This window comes from Urocitellus parryii, chromosome 3, assembly GCF_045843805.1.
Source record: "Urocitellus parryii isolate mUroPar1 chromosome 3, mUroPar1.hap1, whole genome shotgun sequence".
In the NCBI taxonomy this organism is placed as follows: Eukaryota; Metazoa; Chordata; class Mammalia; order Rodentia; family Sciuridae; genus Urocitellus; species Urocitellus parryii.
This window is the reverse complement of record NC_135533.1, coordinates 13343208-13365021: the sequence shown is the minus strand read 5'-3', so window position 1 is coordinate 13365021 and position 21814 is coordinate 13343208. Positions and strand designations below refer to the sequence as shown.

Genomic DNA, 21814 nt, shown 5'->3' with positions numbered 1-21814 from the left:
ATTTCTTTGACCTACTGATATAAGGCACCTGTAATTGTAAGAACTTTAAAAAGCAGAGCAGTTAAATATTTATGGGCGAAAGGAATGATGCCAGCATGAGGCTTTTCAGGCATGTTGGAGGGTGTGTCTAGTGTGGAGGTTTGCTTTAGAAAACAGGCTGAAGACTTGGGCAGGGTCTGGTAGGGATGTAATGGCTTGGGGCTTTATTGTGCAGGCAGAAGGACTATGCAGAATTTTGAATAAAAGATAACTGTAGAATTTAAGGAGATTAATATGGTGGGATGGTGGCAGAAGAAGAAAATAAAAACAAGGAGTAGATCTAGATGCCCAGGAACACAGTGAAAAGAGCCTTTTGCTTAAATGATCCTATGGGAGAAAAAAGGAGGAGGGAAGCTAAGCAATGTGACTAATAAGCTGAGATTTAGAAAGAAGGTCTTTGTAAAGAAAGAAGAGTACCTGCTCAAGCATAGATACTAGCATGCCACAGACTTGGGGAACTGTGTTGGAAGGGTAAAAGCTCAACATCTCTTTTGGGTTACACATAACATTCAAGCTGGGCAAAATCAATTATGAAAACAACAATAAGAATATGTAGGAGGTCTTTCTCTGGGAAACTCATGTAGTATATTGATAGATGGCAAAGAGGGAGCATTCTTTATCGACTTTTATTTTGCTTCCAATTGATGATGTTAAAGAGGATTTTCAGACTGAAGGTGGAGTGTGGAGTAGAGTAAATATGGTAGATGAAGACAGTGCAGAATGAATGAGTGAACAAACTGTAGCTCAGCCTTCCTCTGTTCTAGGTGAACCAGGAAATGTAGAGAGCTGTCAATATCTCAGCCTCTGCTGGAGAACCTAGATAGAGCTTGCAGAATGTGAACATTGCTTTTAAAAAAGGTGCACGTGAACAATTAGAATTACTAATAAAAAAATCTAAAAATCTAGATTTCACAAACAGCAAATCAGTCATCTTTTTTGAAAGTCACATTACAATTTTATTAAAAGGTTTTAGTATTGCTTTTTAAAATTTGTTCTAAGTAGTTATACATGATATCAGAATGCATTTCGATTCATTGTACACAAATGGAGCACAACTTTTCATTTCTCTGGTTGTACACGATGTAGAGTCGTACCACATGTGCAGTCATACATGTACCTAGGATAAAGATGTTCATCTCAATCCACTATTTTTCCTACCCCCATTCCCTCTCCCCTTTCCTCCCTCCCCTTTGTCTAGTCAAAGTTCCTCCATTCTTCCCATGCCCCCTTCATTATGGGTCAGCATCAGCTTATCAGAGAGAACATTCAGCATTTGGTTTTTTGAGATTGGCTTAGCATGATATTCTCTAACTCCATCCATTTACTAGCAAATGCCATAATTTCACCATTCTTTATGGCTGAGTAATATTCCATTGTATATATGTACCATAATTTTTTTTATCCATTCATCTATTGAAGGGCATCTAGGTTGCTTCCACAGTTTAGCAATTGTGAATTGTGTTGCTATAAAAATTGAAGTGGCTGGGTTACTATAGTATGCTGTTTTTAAGTCTTTGGGGTATAAACCAAGGAGTGGGATAGCTAGGTCAAATAGTGGTTCCATTCCAGTTTTCTAAGGAATTCTCCATACTGCTTTCCAGATTGGTTGCACCGATTTGCAGCCCCACCAGCAAGGTATAAGTGTATCTTTTCCCCTACATCCTTACCCAGACTTATTGTTGCTTGTATTATTGATAACTGCCATTATGACTAGCATGTGATGAAATCTTAGAGTGGTTTTGATTTGTATTTCTCTAATTACTAGAGATATTGAACATTTTTCATATATTTTTTTGACTGATTGTATATCATCTTCTGAGAATTGTCTGTTTAGCACCTTAGCCCATTTATTGTTTGTTTTTCTGGTGTTAAGTTCTTTGAGTTCTTCATATACCAGATCAGTGATCTTAATGCCATTCTGCGGCAAGATTCTAAGATGCATACAAAGGGCATGACTATGAGCTTCCAGAAGAGGAAGCCAGGATCATCAGAACTCTACATGGGTCATGTATAAATGAGACAGACTGATCAAATTTTCTTCTTCATGGATTCACATGACTTGCAGATGGAGGAGGTATTAACTAAAAGGACCACAGAAGGTATCACAAACCATAGACAAGCTAGCAGAAGGCATCGATGAGCAAGGGGCATCTGGCATGGAGGAAAGAAGACTTTGATGGCTAATGTCAAGTATCAGAAGGAATATTCTATGGAAGATGAATCAATGTCATCTGAGAGTAAAAATAAGGCCAATGGGTAGGAGTTACAGGGACCTAGAATAAGGCTCAGTATGAGGAAGAGCTATATAACAACCATCCACACTGTCTGACAGTGGAGTGGGCCACTTGCTGATAGAGTGAATTTCTCATCTCTTCAAGTATGCAAGCAGAAGCTGGCCATTCACTTTTTGGGAAATGTTCTGAGAGAGAATTATGATTATTGTATGGCAGACTCCAAAGTCTCTTCTGATTCTGAGATTTTATGATCTAGGACAGTGTTGGTGTCAGTGGGAAGGAAATGGAAGAAAACAGAGGGCAGAAACCTAGATTACTCAATTGAAAAAAGAACCATGCATTCCTATAGTATAGAGCAAGTGTTACTAGCATAAGGGCAAGCTTCCTCAGGGAGTTCCCTGTCCAGGTTCTTGGCATCCCAAGCAAAGAATGGAGTAAACTTGAAAGAAAACACTCTGAGAGAGCAGAATGGGATGAGCTGCAGAGTAGCTCAAGGCCAGGTCCACATAGTACAGCTCACTACTATTGGACTGTGTTAGTACTTCCCCTTCTTGTCTGAGTGGATGTGGGGTTGATTGGCATGTTGAATGACAGATGAATTTAACACAATTTCTTCTCTTTACACATGATTAACCCTCCCCCAAAGCACAGAGGGGGAGCAAACCACAGTGTTAATGATAAGTTAAATGTCAACTAGCTACAAGTTAACTTAGGTCAGTCCCTTGGGCTATTGCACATGCACAAGATAGGGGACTTTTCCTTCATGGTCTGAAATTCCCCTTGTGGTCTTCTAGCTTCCTCCTTTTACTTCCAGATGACTCAGTTTCCCTTGTCGGGAAGGAGCTTGGTAGATTATTGGATGGGGTTGAGGGCCTTGGGGGTGCCAAGAGTCCTAAAGGGCAGTCCCTTCCCTGTGCCCTATCTCCTAACAGAAGGATCCACCATCTTCTAAGCCCCAAAGACCAAGATCATCCCCAAATGGTATAAGGCCACAAATAATTGCACTTCAAAGGAGATCTCGATTAACATCATTCACAGGATTTTCAGGATTTCACCAAGGACAAAAACTGGAATGTTAGTGATGTTTGAAAAGAGGAGAGCAATGTCCCTCCAGATCCCTTTTCCATGCAAAGACTGAAACACAAGCCTGCTGAGATCCATGGGTGAGTGCACAAGGCACATCCTTGGAAGCAGGCCTAAGGTACAGGCCAGAGGGAAGTTAAAAAGCAAGATCAAGAAAGGGTGAACTGACCACTGAGGGAGGAAAGTCAGTGACAATGAGCAGGTATTCCAACTCTGAGTAGGCACTGCCTGGCCTGCCTGCTGAAGGTCTCAGAAGCTGGTTCTAAGGATGCCGGGAGAGTCAGGAACCAGAAGACAGGTTGTAATGCTGACGGGGTGGAATTTCCCAAGTGACCTTGTAGGTGTCATTTCACCCCTCTTCTTCTTTCCTGTTATGGTATGGAGGCTCCCTCTTACCTTAAAAATGCTCTGTGCTTTAGGGAGGAAAACAGCTTCAGAAATTTACAATGGCCTCATGTGTTCTGAGTGTGTGTGCTGTGGTTCACTATTTTCAGGGCCAGGGCAGGGGGTGGAAGAATTGGTAAGAGGAGGTAGAAAGGAAGGTGAGAAGACACTGTTGCGAAAGTCACTTGGCTTTGCAGTGACATCCTAGGGAACCTCGAGGGTGAGGACTGGCACAGGGCACGTGTCTGGCACCCAAGAACCCAGCAGCATCCTCAGGTTCTGCTGTCCTTTCAGTAAATCCCATTGCAGAATTCGGGGGCAAAAAGCAAGGCACGCCCCTCCCCCACTAGATGGCACTGAAACGCCTTGTTCGCGATTTTTAAAATGCAGGGAGCAGGGGGAAAAAAAAGACAAAAAGAATATGGTGGAGGTGTGCTCATTTTGACTTGCAATCCCCGTTGTGCAAAGCAGGCTGCCTGGCACTCTCTGTCCCCCAGGACAGCTCTTTACTCGGCAGTGCGGGACCTTGGCTTTGGAGTGTGAAAAAGAATGGTGAGCGTTAAGAGTGAAAACCCCAGTATCTGGAGCTGGGAGGGAGGCTCCCAGCCTTTGCGGCTCGGTCTCACGTGAGCGAAGAAGGGGGCGGGGGTTGGGATGAAACGGGCTTGCCTGGGGGCTACTGGATCAAGGTCTGGGGTCCAGCATTACCTCCCAGTGCCCCTGCAGAACCCAGACCAAGCTGTCACTCTCAGAAAATGACACACCCTGCATCGAAATTGCCTTTAACCCTGCCTCCCCTCAAAATACAAGCCCCCCAACATTTTCAAAATATTTACTAACAGTCCCCTCTTATTAAAATTCTTTTTCTGGTCTTGAAAGTACAGATCAAATTTCTTCTTTCTTTTCCTGCGAGGAGGGAGGGCAGGTGTAGGTGTGTGTGTGTTGGGGTTCAGGGCGCTAGCTTAGGGCTGGACTGGGGCTGGGAGGTGAACCCGGCGGTCACTCTTTGCTCAGCTCTGGGTGGAAACGCCTGTAGTGCCTGTGGCTTCCCAGGAGAAGACAACCATCAAAGGCAAACCAGCTATTGAAACCTGGACGCAGGAGCTTGCCCAGCTCCTATAAAAACCGATTCTGCAATAGGCAGTCTTTTCTTCAAAGAACTGTGTTGGATTTGAAGGAATTTTCCATGGTTCAAAAGAGCCATCCCTAAATTTATAATATACATGTAAACATGCTACATGCCACACATATGTATATGTGCATACATATGGAAGTGGTTGGGCACATACCTACCTAGACACCATTGACTTGCCTGGTCAAAGAATAAGGCTTAGACATTTCGTGCCTGGGAAATGGTGCAGTTTATCTTTAAGAAGGCTAGAAAAATAAGAGATGAGGCTCACGTTGCACGGATGACATCACTAGCTTTTGGCTGCGCGCTCCGTGTTCTCGTCTGTGGGTTTTAGCCAAGGCTGCAGCGCCCGGCGCCCGAGCAAGCGAGCGCGGCAGCGGCTTCCTCCGGCGCCCACACCCGGGCGATGCTATTTCTCAAGCCCCCGGGGCGCAGTCAGGGATCCGAGCCTGGGAGGCCTTGGAGCAGCAGCCGCTAGAGCAGGAAGCTGGGAGGGGAAGACCAGCGACCCAGCCTCCCTCCCCCACCCCCCCGCCCCATTCACCTCCGCGACCATCGTGCGTCTGGAGCCTGGTTGCTGGACGCCGAGGCTTGGACTGGATTCTGTGCATGCTTGCGAGTGAGCCGGCATGTCGGCGTCTGAGTGGGCTGCGAAGAAAATGGTGCAATCTGAGAGCGGCTGACCCTAGTTGGACTGAGCAGACGCGGTGCTAGAGTACCAGGGCTCAGGTGGCAGAAGGGGGCGGGTTGTTTTGAGGAGCCGGGACCAGGTTTTCCTCCGTGCCTGCAGCAATTTCTGTGCACCTGGGCAGCTCGCTCTCGGGGATGCGGGAAGCCAGATGAAGTGAGGCAGAGGAGGGTCTGGAAGCATTCGGTGGACACTCCAAGGAGAAAACCTCGCTGGAGAGAACAGCAAGACGCCCCGGGGGCTAGCTGAGGGGCTGACAGCGCGCATCGACTGCGCGACCCTGTCCATGGTGTTGAAGGCGCTGTGCGCGGAGCTCCGAGCGCCCGGCGCTGCTCGCCCAGCGCTGTGCGCCCTCCTCTGCGCAGCCCGCCCCCCGCTCCAGTCAGCTACCGCCCAGTCTCCGCAAACCCCAGGCCAGAACTCGTCCCGTAACGCCGCTCGGGTGTCCACGCCGTCCGCTGGAGGGGACGCCTGAATGGCGAGGCCAGAGGCAGGCAACACGGGAGCTCGCGGGGAAAGGTGGGCAAAGACCGTGCGTCCGTGGGAAGCCCGCTTCTGAGAGCCCCGCGTGGGCCAAAAGGAACAAGGGTGACCAGGGAACGGATTTTTTTTTTTTTAAAGACCCGACCCAGAGAGGAAGAACATTTCTGGGTGCGCATCCCAGGTCTTTGCTTACGGACCGGAAAGGGGGAGAGTCCCTGAGAGAGAGACCCGGGCGAGACTCAGGACAGTTGTCCTTGGCATCTGGAGGTTTCCTTCGCCAGGCGGCCACATCGGGGGTGTTTCAATTCATCCTGTCGACTAGTGGCTCCTCTTGACAGCACCCACCCTCATCTTCCCCAGAAATCAGGAGAGTCGGTCCGGTCTCTACGTTGCACAAAGAAATCCCAGCAAGCTCCACCGCAGTTGCGGACACTTGGCATTTAGTTTCTCGGCCGAGGGCAGTGGCGCCCGAAACTCGGCTGAGCGCCGAGGCAGCCGCCTTGGAGCAGTAGCTTTCTGCGCTGCGGGGAGGGGGCGGGAAGCGGCTGTGTGGAGTTCGCCGCCGCTTGAGGCTGCACCTGCCCCGGAGGATGCCCAGGAGCCCGCAGGAGTCTCGCCGGATCAGAACTTTTTAGGCTGCCCGCCCCCATCCCCGCAGTCCCCGGGCCGTGCACCGGTAGGTAGGGGCCGAGGGGGCGCCGCGGCGCGAGTCCCCCTCTTGTCCCCATCCCCCAGCTCGGCCGCCCGCCGCTTTGTTCCGGGCGCGCGGAGGGAAGGCGAGGCTGCGGCGGATCATGCCCATGGTGTAGCCGCGAAGCGGAGGCATGGCTGCCGGAAGGTTACTGCTCTACACGGGCCTCTCGCTAGCGCTCTGCGCCCTGGGCATGCTGGCTGTGGCCATCTGCTCCGACCACTGGTACGAGACCGACGCTAGGAAGCACAGGGACAGGTGCAAGGCCTTCAATACTCGTCGGGTTGACCCTGGCTTTATTTACAACAACAACAACAACTTGCCGCTCCGGGCCAGCCGCTCACGCCTGGACCGCTGGGAGGGCAAACTCCTCCGGGCCCGGAATCGCCGGCAGCTCTTCGCCATGAGCCCCGCGGACGAGTGCAGCCGGCAGTACAACTCCACCAACATGGGCCTCTGGAGGAAGTGCCACCGTCAGGGCTTCGACCCGGAGATCGCTGCCCTCATTCGGAAAGGTAAGCGGGAGGCGCGAGGCGTGGCGCTGCAGAGAGCCTGGCGCCTCTGGGTAGGCCCTGCAGCCCCTGGCCTCTGCTCCTGGCCACTAGCTGTCCATTTGCCCAGGCCTGTCTGCACCCCCGAGTGCCCGAACTTACCTTCCCATAGATGGTAATGGAAAGCGGTGGAGGCTCCTTGTCTTGCTCTAGTGTGTCCAGATTCGCGTGAAATCTCATGGCCCAGGGTTGTTATCCAGGATAACGCTTCATTAGCGTCCGAGAGGGAAGCGAATCTGTATCGTTGTTCTCTGAAGAAGCCCTTCTTCTAAGACTGATATGTCCGTGTAATAGACTCGGATTCTTCATCTTTTAGATGTCGAACTGATCCAAACAAGGAAAACAGAGGGAAAAATCATTGGTCATATAAACATCAATACATCACCAACCTTTGTGTATAGCGTTTCAAAACCTGTTGGCCAGGTAGTAGCATGTCACAATTAAAAAAATTTCTCCTTTTGAAAAAGTGGTTGACAAAAAAGTGAGTTATGTGCAATAAATATCAGCAGGTTTAATAAGCACAACAAAAGTAATACCAAAGTTGGAATTTCAGAGAAAAAAATGTGGTTTTCAGAGGACTTACATGAAAAATATACAAAATACACCAAAACAGAAAACAAGCTGCATTTGCTAATGATAACATTTTATTCAACACATTAACATGATAACATAAATGAAAAATTCTCCTTATTTGATGCAACTTGTAAATCTTGTATGATTTATATGTTGTGAACCATCCTGTACCATCACCCCACTGAAATATTCTTTGGATGTGATGTGTGTTAATATTGATCTGAAGAAATATCAGGGCTGCAGCCTGAGAAGATATGCAGATTTTGTGAGTCATGCCCCCTCCTCAATATTTCATTGACTTCAACTACTAATATTGATACTAAGGTGACAATGATGCTATTATTTGCAAGATGCTTTGAGCCCAGGACATAAAGCGGTTCTTAATGTATCCTATCATAATGCTGTTGAGGTTACTGATGTTTTTAAAATAGCATTTGTAAGAACCAATGTTCTTTGATTTACAAAAGTGTTGAAACATTAGAAAAAATTAATTTAAAAAGTCAACTATTTGAGAAAGACAGGCAGTGGGTACAGTCTAGGAGACCAGTTCACATTTAGGAGGTGAGGTGGGTTCAGAGAGAGAATCCATCTTGGTGTTTGCTTTGTAGCTTCTTTAGAATGACTAGGGATTTCAGCTGATTTAGTTACGGGTGTGTTCATACTACAGATATCCTATCTGCTTCATGACCAGGTTCTTTTTAGAGCCAGGTGACCCATTTGGAGCTCTACAACTTTATAAAGATGTACAGGATGTTAGGGGATTTCAGAAGAGAGCAACTTGGGCTTGGATTGAGAAAGTAGGAAAACGAGGAAGGAGGTAGAGTTGTTTTTGACAACGGGTGACAGTTTTCAGATTTCTTAAGTGTTATTTTATCTGTTCTTTTTGCTTTCTTTAAAATGGAAATGGCAGGAAGTTAGCTGAAACATGGGGAGAATTCATGTTAATAATGACTGGCAAATACTGGCAGGATATTCTTGAGCACCATCTAGAACAAGACAGATATCCTTTTTTTCTGGCATGAGTTAACTCCACTTAGAGACAAGGGGATGGAATTTATGGCTTCTGGTGGTTCCATCCAGGGCTCTGATTCTGTGTTACTCTGCCTGGCAATCTGACTAGAAAGGTTGACTTGGTCTGTGCACCAGAGGGATTGGTTACCATAGTGACATGTTCTTCCGGTGAAGCTGGAAACACAGTGACAGGGAAAGGGATAGGGGAAGAATGCACAACATTTTGACTCTGTATCAACTGATTTTTAATTGCAGCAACAGAAAATGGACACCCACAGCAGGGGGATTGAATACACTGATACCTAGGGTTGGCAGGGCATTGTATTTCACTTGAACTAATGGAAATGCTGTTCCCATCACCTCAAATACAACAATCACTGTCAGCTTCAAGCACCTGCTTACCATGGCTGTTTCTGTCCATTTGACATTCTTGTTAGGTATTATTGAGATAGATGGCATGCCAGCCTTACAAATTGTGAGAGATTTGAGGTCACTATCTTCATTTTTAACCTTAAAGCATCATCTTTGAGAACCAGATCTGCCTTTTCCAAATAGCAATAATACATTTTGGAAATAAGTGCATTTTATATTAGAATACACTGGCAATTCCAATAAAATGTAGAACATAATTTTTAGACTTAATCAGTGTTTTTTTTTCCTAGGTGAGCAGATTTTATAAGGAAGTTAAAAAAAGGAATTGATGTCCCTATATTTGAATTTAGGACATCTTATCTCACATTATTCAACAGGATCCTCAGAAGATATCTTTGGCTTTTGTCTTTTTGAAACACATTCTATTAAGATTCTGGGAGATCTGTTTTGGGCAAGGGAAAAGGAAAACCAGAAAAAGATTATTTAAAATCTACTAATATTATGGGAAAATGTAAGATTTATCTAAATGATCGTACAGCCCTGAGTCATTTATTAAATCATCATTCATTACATTCAAAAGTACCATTTGTGCATTTTAAAAAGAAAATGAAACTGCCAAATTAATAAAACAAAAGTCAAATTTATATCCACTTTGAAGATATGGTCCTTTGGATTCATATTCTTTCTGAAACCCATTTTCTTCAATGCCTGCTGCTATTGCTGTGCCCACAAGCATGCATGTATCTGTTCACTGTGTACTTCCTTGTTTGCATTACTGAACTGTACCTTCCTGGAGGGCAGGAAGAATAGACATTTGTAAGATATATTTAACACATGCTTGATATTTGGGAATTATACAAACAAGGCTTACAGCAATGTATTCACCAAGAGCTGACTCTATAAGAATAATTGTGTGGGAATCCAAATAAAAAATTAGTTGGAAAATCATGAGTTTAAAAGTGTGGCTTTTGGGCCAGATAACATTACAAAAGATGCATGATGATACCCTTTAGGAAGATTTCTTGAGAAAAATCTTTGTCAAGAAATTAGGAGATCACACAATTCCTTTTGGATAACATGTCATTGGATGGACACACATCACCCAAAGTCATTATTTTTCATGTTAAAAAGGATTTTAATTATTTCCTTCTTGGAGGTAGGATTGGATGGGGGGGGGTGCAGCAAAGATAGATTATTTTAAATTCCCATGACCATGACCATGGAGAGTCTGAAATGAGATCCTCTTTTTTTTTGCTTCGGAACCTCTTCCTTGTCTCCCTGAAAAGTCACCTTAGCCACTGGGGACAGATCAATGGCAAGATCAGTTTCTGAAATCCAAGAGATTTACATCAGAAGAAGCAGCTAGGCCTGGGGTTGTGGCTCAGTGGCAGAGCACGTGCCTAGCATGTGTGAGGCCCTGGGTTCGATTCTCAGTACCACTTAAAGATAAATAAATAGAGGTATTGTATCTATCTACAATATCTATCTAAAAATATTTTTAAAAAAGAAGGAGGAGCTATTGGTAGGATTTTGTGCCAGGGAACATCTATATTCTTGGTTTCTACTGAAATATTATGTTGATAGGGTTTGAGTTAAATAGACCCTTAACTATTACTCTAAGAACTTTTTATTAGTATGAAGATTTGCCTTTTAATAAATATTGGCCCAAGTAACCATAAAGTGGTTGTCAATTCTCAGAAAATTATTTTCATAGGACATTATGTATGCTTAAAAATGAATAATATTGTCGGCAAACACATACTATGTATTGTATTATATGATGTATTATATGATGGATGGGCACACACATGACCAGGATGGAGGGATAAATAAGACCTGCCTTCAAAATTAGTGTAAATCCTTGGTGTCACAGAAAACAAATTACAGCTACAGGATAATGAGAATACTAACAGAAATGGATTCAGAGAAATACAGAGGAGGCAATGGTGGATTGTGGCAGCAGTGGGCTGAGATAGGGAGGTTAGGGAAAGTTGTCCCAAGGAACGAAATCTAAATGGGATTTTGATGAAATTTGCAGTTGGATAGGGAGAGCATTTAAGGCAAAGGGGCTGGCGTCTGCACAGCCATGGAGGTATGAAACAGCAGTTTGGCCTTGCAAGAGTTGATTCTGTGGGGAGGGAGAGGAGCAGAAGAGGAGCTAGAGAACAGGCAAGGACCCAGTCAAGGAGCTTATATATCAAACCCCCTGTAGCTGTGCTGCTCAGTAGGGTAGCCAGTAGCCCTATGTGGTTAATTAAAATTAAAATAACCAAAATTAAGGAAAATTTAAGAATTCCTTTCCTGGTTGAATTGGCCACATTACAACTACATAATAGGTGCACGTGGCTAGTGGCTGTTGTATTGGACAGTTAAGATTACAGTGAGCATTTACAGTAGATTCCATGCCACATGGAATCTAAAGCCTCTAAAAAGAAAGAGCACATTCTTTGTTTTCACATGAGAACACTTGCATGGTAATTTGGGCTTAAAATTCAGTTTATTATTTTATACTTTAGGAAAAAAATGCTTCTGGAATGTTTGTAGAAGGTTTTTAGTTCATGGTCATTTATCCTAAATCTGTATTTTATTAATTTTCCATCATTGACTCACAGAATTCCCACCTACTTCTCTCTTCTTTGCCTTTCCCTGATTCCATTAAAAACAAGTCACTATCATGGCCACTCATGAGGCTGTGGGGCAGAAGGGTCACAGGTCAAGCCTGGCCTGCAAGACTCAGCCCAGACCCTATTTCAAAATTTAAAAATGGAAGAGTCTTAATTCTAAATTAAGGTAATTAGAATGGCTTATACACCTTGTTTTGAGCTCCATGGAGAGAAGCTCTTATACATTTTGTCATATAATTTTTTGGTATTTACTTTGCTCACTGTAGTAGATGCTCAAGTTTTATAGACATGAAGGACATAGTCACTGTTCAACAGTTATTTATTGAGGGCCTATGGGCTGGCCATCAGCTGCAGTGTTGGATAAAATGGAGAAGCTTACATTCTGGGTGGGGGTATGGGAAAGACAATAAATTCTTATTTGTGGAATAAAAATAAGATCTAATAAAACTAATCAAGGTATAATATAGCACAAGGTAGTGAGTGCACAAAAGGGAAAAGCAAATGTAAAAAATGAGGTGGTGTTATGAGTTTTAGTTGAAGAAGACTTTGGGTGTGGTGGAAAAAAGAGGAGGAAAGCCTTCCATAGACTGGAGAGGGTTTTACACATTCCCAGAGGCCAGGAACGGTTTTACTTCTAAAACTTGTGGGTCTCGGTATTTATTAGGTCCTGAAACACTGTTTGCTGATTGATTAAAAATCTTGAACCCCAGACATACCTGTTCACAAATAAACCTATGTAAACACACATGGTCTTCTACACATGACATGCATCCCTATGCCTGTATGTTAATTGGGTGCTGATATAATATGAGTGTACACACTGTTGTCCTCAATCATCCTAAAACACAGTGTACCAGGGAGGCCTGATGATTAATAGAGCTCTGGAACAGTGTGCAGAGCTCTTTCTTAGGTGTCCAGGAGAACAGAGGTATAGTTGATCCTTGTCCTAAGGGAGCTTATACTCTGGCTCAGTTTCCCAAAGTGGTGGTTATGTGTGAGTGGATGGGGCTCTTTTCTCAGGAGGCCATATTTGTATCAACTGGCTCAGGAAACAACTGGTCAGGGAACGTAGGGGTGAGCTCTTTTTATTGAGTCAACAAAGTCAAGGGCCATATTTCTATTCCAGAAGGTCAGTTTGCTTATTCTTTTATTGTAGAGTTGGTGATGATCAATTAGAGGATCGATCTGTGTTATTCCACTTTGGATTGTCAGTTAAAAAATACTTTTCCCTTCTCCACTTTTAGTAGATAGTTTGCCAGAATGCTAAACAGAGTCTGGTTAGTGTGACTCTGCACACACGTCACCACCACCAAAACCACCCTATCCACTCTAGGTGTTAGACATTAGAATCACAAATGTTTATTTAAATGCAGATATGTTTCAAACTTATTGCTCCAAGAAATATGCAGAGAAAGGAGGAAGTGTGTGTGAACAGAAGGGAAACTTGTTCTTTAAAAAAAATTTTTTTTTTTTAGTTGTCAATGGACCTTTATTATTTATTTATACGCCGTGCTGAGAATCGAACCCAGTGTCTCACACATGCTAGGCAAGTAAGTGCTCTACCACTGAGCCACAAACCCAGTCCCAGGAAACTTATTCTTATGCCTTCATTGGACATCTGTTGGTTTTGAGAGACTGCATACATTCTTAAATAGGACTTTGTTTCCTCATATGTAAAATATGGGTTTGGATTCTGGAACCTCCAAGTCCTTTCATGCTCTAACATGTGATAAGAAAGTTAAAATTAGGTGCAGAATAAATAATAGGAGGGGCTGGGGATGTGGCTCAAGCTGTAGTGCGCTCGCCTGGCATGCGTGCGGCCCGGGTTCGATTCTCAGCCCCACATACAAACAAAGATGTCCTGTCCGCCGAAAACTAACTAACTAACTAACTAAATTCTCTCTCTCTCTTAAAAAAAAGAATAAATAATAGGAACATGGTTGCAAGAGGGTATAAAGAGGGAAATGGGAAGATGGGGGAGGGGAAGAGAGAGTGCAACAAGTAGAAAGAGAAAGAGATTTCTAGATGGATCATCCCCAGGCACTAATTTGAAATAGGAAAAGGTGGAAAACCAAGCAGCTAATTTCTTACCATTATACAATCATGTGAAAAATTACCCTTTTCTATTTCTAATGAATTGAAATGCTATTTTGCAGATTTGGGGTTGAAAATCTAAAAAACTACTAGAGAAAGATGGTGACAGCTGCCCAACAACGTGAATGTACTTGATGCCACTGAACTGCACGTTTCAAATGGTTAAGACAGAGGATCTGATGTTTGTCTATTTCACCTGTGTTCGTCAGCTTTCTGTTATTGAAACAAAAATACTTGAACATTTGATTTTTTTCTTTTTATAAATTAAACATTTTTTTTGAGGTGCTGGAAATTGAACCCAGGCCCTCATGCATGGTAGGCAAGCACTCTGCCACTGAGCTGTGCCCCATATTAAACAACCTGAAAAACAAGTAGACGTGTTGACTAAATTCCTTGGATCATTTAAAAATCATTGAATGATTTAAATTTAAAGGAAGAATGGTTTATTCTGGTTCACAGTTTTGGAGGTTTCAGTGCATGGTCAGTGTATCAGTCAGCTTTTCATCACCGTGACCAAAGTATCTGACAAGGACAACTGAGAAGGAGAGATTTCCTGTGGCTCCTGATTTCAGAGGTTCAGTTCATGGTTGCCTACCTCCACTGCTCTGTGCTCCAGGTGAGGCTGAACATCATGAAGAAGGTGGAGGAAAGCTGCTCAGCTCCTGGCACCCGGAAACAGAGTGAGAGAGGAAGGGGCGGGGGACTAGACACACTTTTCCAGCGCATGCCCCTATTGATTTCCTTCTTCCAGCTAGGTCCCACCTCCCAGTAGTCTCTTCATCTGTCAGTGGAACAATTCAGCAAATGATGAGGTCAGAGCCCTAATCATTGCCTAAAAGCCACACGTCTAGGCCTTGTTGTATCGGTGACCATTCTTCCAACACATGAGTTTTGGGGGATAATCCAGATCCAAACCATAAGAGTTGATTGGCGCTGACCATAAGAGTCAGTAAGGTAGCACATCATGGTGGGAGCCTGTGGCAGAGAAAACTTCTCACCTTCTAGAGGACAGAAAGCAAAGAAGAGGGAAAGAGGAGGGGCAGGGGTCATAAGAGCCCCTTCAGGGACACTCCCTCAATGACTTAACTCCTTCTAAAGACCACCTAATAGTTCTACCACCTTCCAACAGTGTCCTGAGGTAGGGACCAAGCCTTTGCTACATGGGCTTTTGGGGGACATTCAAGATACAGACTATGGCATCCTCCAATTAATAAAATAATTAAAGAAAGAAATTTAAACAAGGAATTGGATTTGTTTTGTATATAGATACTTCATAGCCAAGGCTTTTCACTCATTCAGCACCTTTATTTAGCACCTATTTTGTGTGAGACAGTAGGCCAAATACGCTTGGGACACAGAAGTTAATGAAATAGACAAAATTCCTGCTCTTATATGGCTTACATTTAAACATTTTTGAGCACTAGATTTTTTTTTCTTTTTCTAAACAAAAAATTGTTTTGAGGTGCTGGGGATTAAACCTAAGGCTTCATGCATGGTAGGAAGCACTCTGTCACTGAGCTGGGCCTCCATCCCTAAGCAAGACTTTTAAAGAGCACCAATATGCAAAACAAGTAGAAGTAAAGAATAATTTCCTTGGGTCATTTTAAAATCACTGAATGATAAAGAACATTTCACTGTACTTATTCTATAAATATCCTTTGATCAGCAACTATGACATGTACATAACCTGGAGTGGAGGATCTTGAGTGAAATTCACAGGTCCTGACTTCCAGGAGCAAAAAAAGGAGAAGGCATGTGAGTAGACAACAAATACAAGCCCCATGGTTCTATGAGAGATTTATGTGTTGGGGGCTCAGGCAATGGGGCGCCATTTCAGAGCAGTATGGGCAGGCTTTGCAAAAAAGCAAACATGAGATCCTAAGATATTCTTAAATATCTCTGGATTAATAGAGTGAAATCATAATGCCATTTAAAAATTACTAACTGATTCTGACCAGGTAATTCTTGTCTAGTCTTTCATCCTTCTTCCTTATACCCAGGTTCCTTGACATTTCTCTTAAGAGATAGTTATTGCTACCAGCTCTTTATAAATTATATCAGAATCCAGGCATGGTGGTGCATGCCTGTAATGCAGTGGCTTGGGAGGCTGAGGCAGGAGGATCTCGAGTTCAAAGCCAATCTCAGCAAAAGCGGGGCTCAAAGCAACTCAGTGAGACCCTGTATCTAAATAAAATTAAATAGGGCTGGGAATGTGGCTCAGTGGTTGAGTGCCCCTAAGTTTAACCCTCGATTATACACACACACACACACACACACATACACACACACACACTCATATATATGTATGTATACTCACATATGTATATTAGAGGTAGTTGTTTTACAATATTTTGAAACAGCACATATACATAGAAGGCAGGCAGTGAACAGGTGACTGAAGGATGAAAAATGTTTATCTTTGTAAATTTGTATGCACAAATATGGCATTTAAAGGACCCTTCTAGGAGTCTCTAGGAATTGTCTGCAGGTGATGTTTAATCTGAGTACAAGCTGTTGGCATTCGAAGGAGTTTGACAGATTTGCTGCTTTTATAGGAGACTGCAGTATCTGAATTATATCAATTGATTTTTTTGGCGTCAAAGTATTTTGCCAAGAAAAGGCAATTTACTTTATATTAGGTCATCTTCCTACATTTATATCATTTCCTGCTTTTTAAAATGCCCTGCTGTTTCGTATTCAGAACCTCACTCTGTTGGACACTTCATTTTCTCTGGAGCATCTCTCATTCAGTTTTGCCCTGAATGCCTCTTCATCTTTATAATAGCAATTCTATTTAGGCAACCTAACTCCTATTCCCCAAGGCAGTGGAGTAGTTTGCAAACCTGGAAGGGGCAGGGTTGTTTTTATCTTGAAGCTCTGTGCTTATGTGACAGTGCAGGTCAACTGGCACAACACAGGAGAGCGGGTGGAGATGATTTTGAGAGGTTGAAAACGTGTACCTAGTAGCCTGGTACTTCTGTTCCAGGCTGTGTACAAAGTAAATAGGCAAAATAAAAAGTATAAGATTCCATTAATAGGAAAACTGATAATGAGGTAAGGTATATTAGTACAACGGAAACTATCACAGTATATTTAAAATACATGTAATAGATCTATATATTTCCGAATGCATAAACATAAATTTGAGTGAAATAAGTGTGTTCATAATGAAATGGAAGGCAGGATGACATTTACATAACATTCAAGATAGGTAAAACATTAGGTGTCATTCATGGGAACCTTTTGTATTGAATGAATAAAAATATGTGTGGGACTAGTAAACACGAAGTGAAAGATGATGTTTACTCAAGAAAGGGGAAAAATAGAGTTGGGAAGGGAACCAGGGGGTTTAATAAACATCTGTGATATTTTATTTCTTAAAAAACAAATAAAAGTATCCGAGGCAAACATGGCCATCCATATAGGCACACTAAAACTATGTGAAAGATTGTTATTATTCTGACAGAAAAGCCAGCATCTTATCCACACCCTACTATTGAGTGTATAAAGTGCACTTCTTTAAGGAAAATTCTTGAAAAACTTTGTCTTTGAGGCAACTTTTGTCTGTGAGGAGTTTAGAAAAGAGGAGAATCAGGTAACTGGCAACTAACAGTTTCACTGGAAGTTACTAGTAAAGAGGTTTTAGAATAAAATTAAGTTGTATTCCTTTCCAATGTGGTATAAGAAGAGGAAATCAGTGTTTTGATATGATTATAATTGCTGAAATAGAAACTAGTATACAAGTCACTTCCCTCTTGTTAAATTTTCTGTGCCTTGTGGAGAAAAAGCAAGAATTCCAAGGGCCAAAAAGTTAGCGTAAAACCAGCCCTTCAATTAAGTTGTTCTGACATTGAACTTTAAAAAGACAGAGCACCAAGATAGAGTGTACTAGCTACTGAATGTAGGGACAAACCAGGGATTCAGCACAAACTCCTCAGAGAGCATTTTAATTCTAAGGAAAAAATTCAGTGTGAACTAGTAAATAAAAAGGTTAAGAATTGATTTAGAAAGAATCAGAGGGCGGGGACGTGGCTCAGTGGTAGGGGGCTTGCGTAGCATGTACAAGACCCCGAGTTTGAGACCTAGTACTGTTAAAAAAGATCAGAAGTTTTCCAGTAGTTTTAATAACACTTTTGAAACTGGGGAGACAATGTTATTAAAACTTTAATTTTATTATTGATGAACAGTATGTGTGTGTGTGTATTTTTTTTGTTGAAATTATGAAGGTGGATTCAGCCAAGAGCCCCTGTTGTATGATTATATCATGTCTGCTCTACTTACACAAACTGGAACAGAAAAATCCCATTCAAATTTTATCAAGGGCTCCATTTTCACCTGGCAATGCTTTAAAAAACCAAAACTGGGCCTGATCTTACTAAGGGATCATGAAAGTCCCTTGGGATTTCAGGAGTATTGGAGCAGAATGACTTCCATGTTTGTATTTCAGTGACCAAGGGACTGGAAGAGATGCCTAGAGGCAGCCCTGGACAGATCTGCCCTGAACAGGGTGCCAGAGTGAACTATCAGACTCAGTGCACTCTGTAGGGTGTGGGCACATCGCACTTCCATTCAAATGAATGACCTTCCATTTGGAAGAGGTTTGCCTGTGTATCTTCAGCTTGTTCCTCCTCTTCCTTGTTTCTTCTTTGGTGTGTTGGGGGTGCCTGTTAGTGGTGGCTTCCCTCCTCGCCTGCTTTCTTCTCTTCCTCATGTCTACCTTCTGTGTACATGGCTCCCTCACCCATTCCCATCTGGAACTGCTCTTCCTCTTTGAAAACTTGGCCTCCTCTGGCTTTTGAGGCATCATTCTCTCCTGGCTCTGCTTCAGCTCCATGTTTACACCCTCTCCTTTGCTGGCTCTTCGTTCTCAGCCTGTGTGTATCTTCTCCAGGAATTTTTTTTTTCTCTTTTCGTTCTTCACCGTTTCCTTGATCAATCTCTAGGGCCATTTTCTTTTATGATTATGAGTAGTTGCACAGTGTCTATGCAGATTAGACTTCCTGTCTAAACATCTTGAGGACTGGATATCTCCACTGGGATCATCCATGGGTCCCAAAGGACCTATTCTATCCTTTTGTCCCCAGATTCATCTCTCCTTAATTTTCTCTATCTTGGGATGTGGCATCACTCTTCTCTCCTTGTTAAGCCAGAAACTGTCAGGTTGTTCTAAAGGCTCTCTTCTTTCCTACCCTCCTCATCCATGCAGTGAACAAGTCACTCCTAATAAATTTTCCGCCCATCTCTCCAGGCTGATCCTAATACTGCTACTGTCCTTGGGTGCTGGACTCTCACAGCATTCTTGGTTTGGCTTCTTTATTCTCTAATCTCATCTTTTGTCAACGCCTTCTATTCAGAGAGCATTTTCTTAAATGCAACTCTAATTGTGGGTTTGTTTAAAACCCTTCCGTGGCTCTCCATGGTTTGCCAGTCAGAATAAGGTTCCATATCCTCACCACGGCACTTAAGGCCCCACAGGTCTGGCAGTGAGCCTGTCCCCTCCCCCATTTTGCAATCTTATTCTTTTTTTCTTTTTTTTTTTTTCAGAATTGAGGATTGAACCCAAGACCTTGTACATGCTAGACAAGTGCTGCCACTGAGCTAGTATACCCAGCCCTGCAATCTTATTCTTTTTCGTGCCTTCTCTCCATAACTGTATACTCTGCTCCAGCCACGATGGATTCCCAAACAGGTGAATCTGTTTTATGTTTTGAAAACTTTTCTTCACGATGCTCCCTTTGTCTGGAAGTCTTTCCCTTCTCTGCCCCACCCACAAGCTTGCCTGGCCAGTGCCTGCTGACCCTTTAGGAATCAGCTTACACCCCGTCCTCCTGGTCTTGCTCAGTGTTCTCTCATCTTTACTTCCATGGTAGAATTGCCTTCCCCCTCTTTTAGGCTTTGGTACACACCAAACACATTCCTTCCTACCAGCAGTGACATTTTGTTATATTTATTATTTTTTATCCCATGTTTCTCTCCATTCTTTGTGTGATACTGGGAATTGAGCCCAGGGATGCTCTACCACTGAGCCACATCCTCAGCCCTTTTTATTTTGTATTTTGAGGCAGGATCTTCCTAATCTGTGCATGGTCTCACTAAGTTGCTGAGAATGACTTCAGACTACCTCCCGAGTGGCTGATATTGCAGGCATGAGCCACTGAACCTGGCTTGTTTTTCTCCTTTAGACAATTTTTGAATTATTTTTATTGTCTTTTTTGTCCATGGAGTTTTATATAATGCATAGATGCGATTCATGGACCATAATAGATATTTAATAAATATTTGTTAAATGAATGATGTTCACCTCAGTGAATGCCCTAGATCTAGAACCCTCTCTTTAAAAGATCTGTACTTTATGGGGCTGGAGGAAATCACTATTAAACAGAACCCTATCATGAATTGTTTTGTAGTACATATGACAAACTTCAATTTGTTTTCTTTTTAAGGTTTGTAGTTTCTTAAAGCACTCATATTTCTGATTCATAAGAGGAGAATTTGAAGCATGGATTAGACCTCCTCATTTTGATCTTGCCCACTTTCTGTACTCCTTTGTCTTTCCCAGATTGGTTCTCCTATCCAGAACATTACTGGATAAAGGTAGGCTACCTCCATTTAAGTTCCTATCGTGGATTAAAGAATTTGCACTTCTTTCTGGGTCTTCTGTTGCACATCTGACCATTCTCTTGGGACTCATTTCCAGGTTTTCTAATACTTATCGTCAAGAACATTTTCAGGTTGTATCAGTGAATCCTCCTTCTTAATTGTTTATTTAGGGCAGCTTCCTCCTATTTCCTCTGATAGTGATTTTGGTGAGATAATGACTAGAAAATAGACTGGGCCTACTGTAATTGCCCCTTTTTGGTTCATACTTCCATCCACTTTTCCAAACTGCCAAGAGTCTCTTCCATTCTCTGGTGCATTCTAGGTGGTTGCTGCTGCTGTCCTTGGTCGTGATCATATGGAGCGCAGCATCTGATTGGTTTCCCTATTCTCTCATCTCATCTCTTGTCAATACTTCCTACTCAGAGTGATTTTTTTTTATTAACTGCAACTCTAATCATGTTATCATTTTGCTAAAAACCCTTCCATGGAGGCTGATTCATAGTTGGGATAGGAAGCGGGAGCATGGGAGGAATAGATGAACTCTAGATAGGGCAGAGGAGTGGGAGGGGAAGGGAGAGGGCATGGGATTAGAAATGATGGTGAAATGTGATGATCATTATTATCCAAAGTACATGTATGAATACACGAATTGGTGTGAATATACTTTGTGTACAGAGACATGAAAAATTTTACTCTATATGTGCAATAAGAACTGTAATGCATTTTGCTGTCATATATAAATAAAAAATTTAAAAAATCCCTTCCATGGTTTATCAATCAGAATAAGGTCTGTAATTCTCACCATAGCCCCTTGGTTGGTAAACATTACTCACAAAGCATTCATTCCCTACAGGGACTTATGAAGACCACCAAGTTACAGTTTGACAATGGATATGAGAGACTCACCCCTCAATGTTTCACGAACAAGCAGATTATCTTTAGAAATGACAGTGACTATTTTCTAGGTGGGGCCCACAGTTAGTATTTTAAAGTCTTCTCCTTTAGCCATAAAATCTGCCAAGGGCATAGCCCATTTCCATCTAATTTGGATAAGTAATTATTTTGCTCTTATAAGGTAAATATAGATGCAACTGCATTGCTAGGTTCCCTAGACTAGACTGAAAGAATGATTAACATCAGGGAAATAATATCTATGACCATTATAGCTTCTTAATTAAGTCTATACTGAATTAAGCTGGATAATTTCTAGCACTTTCTACTCAAGAAAAAGTACTACAGGTCAAAATTAAGACTG

At 42.7% G+C, this 21814-nt stretch overlaps 1 protein-coding gene across 1 annotated transcript in view; it reads left to right on the top strand.

The window, feature by feature from the left end:
- The first annotated feature begins 5424 nt into the window (after positions 1-5424).
- Tmem178b (transmembrane protein 178B) overlaps positions 5425-21814 on the top strand; it is a 347839-nt gene continuing 331449 nt past the window's right edge. Inside the window, exon 1 of the mRNA XM_026405426.2 lies at positions 5425-7249. Coding sequence (XP_026261211.2) covers positions 6868-7249 — 382 coding nt within the window. The 5' untranslated portion in view covers positions 5425-6867. The remainder of the gene's footprint in view (positions 7250-21814) is intronic.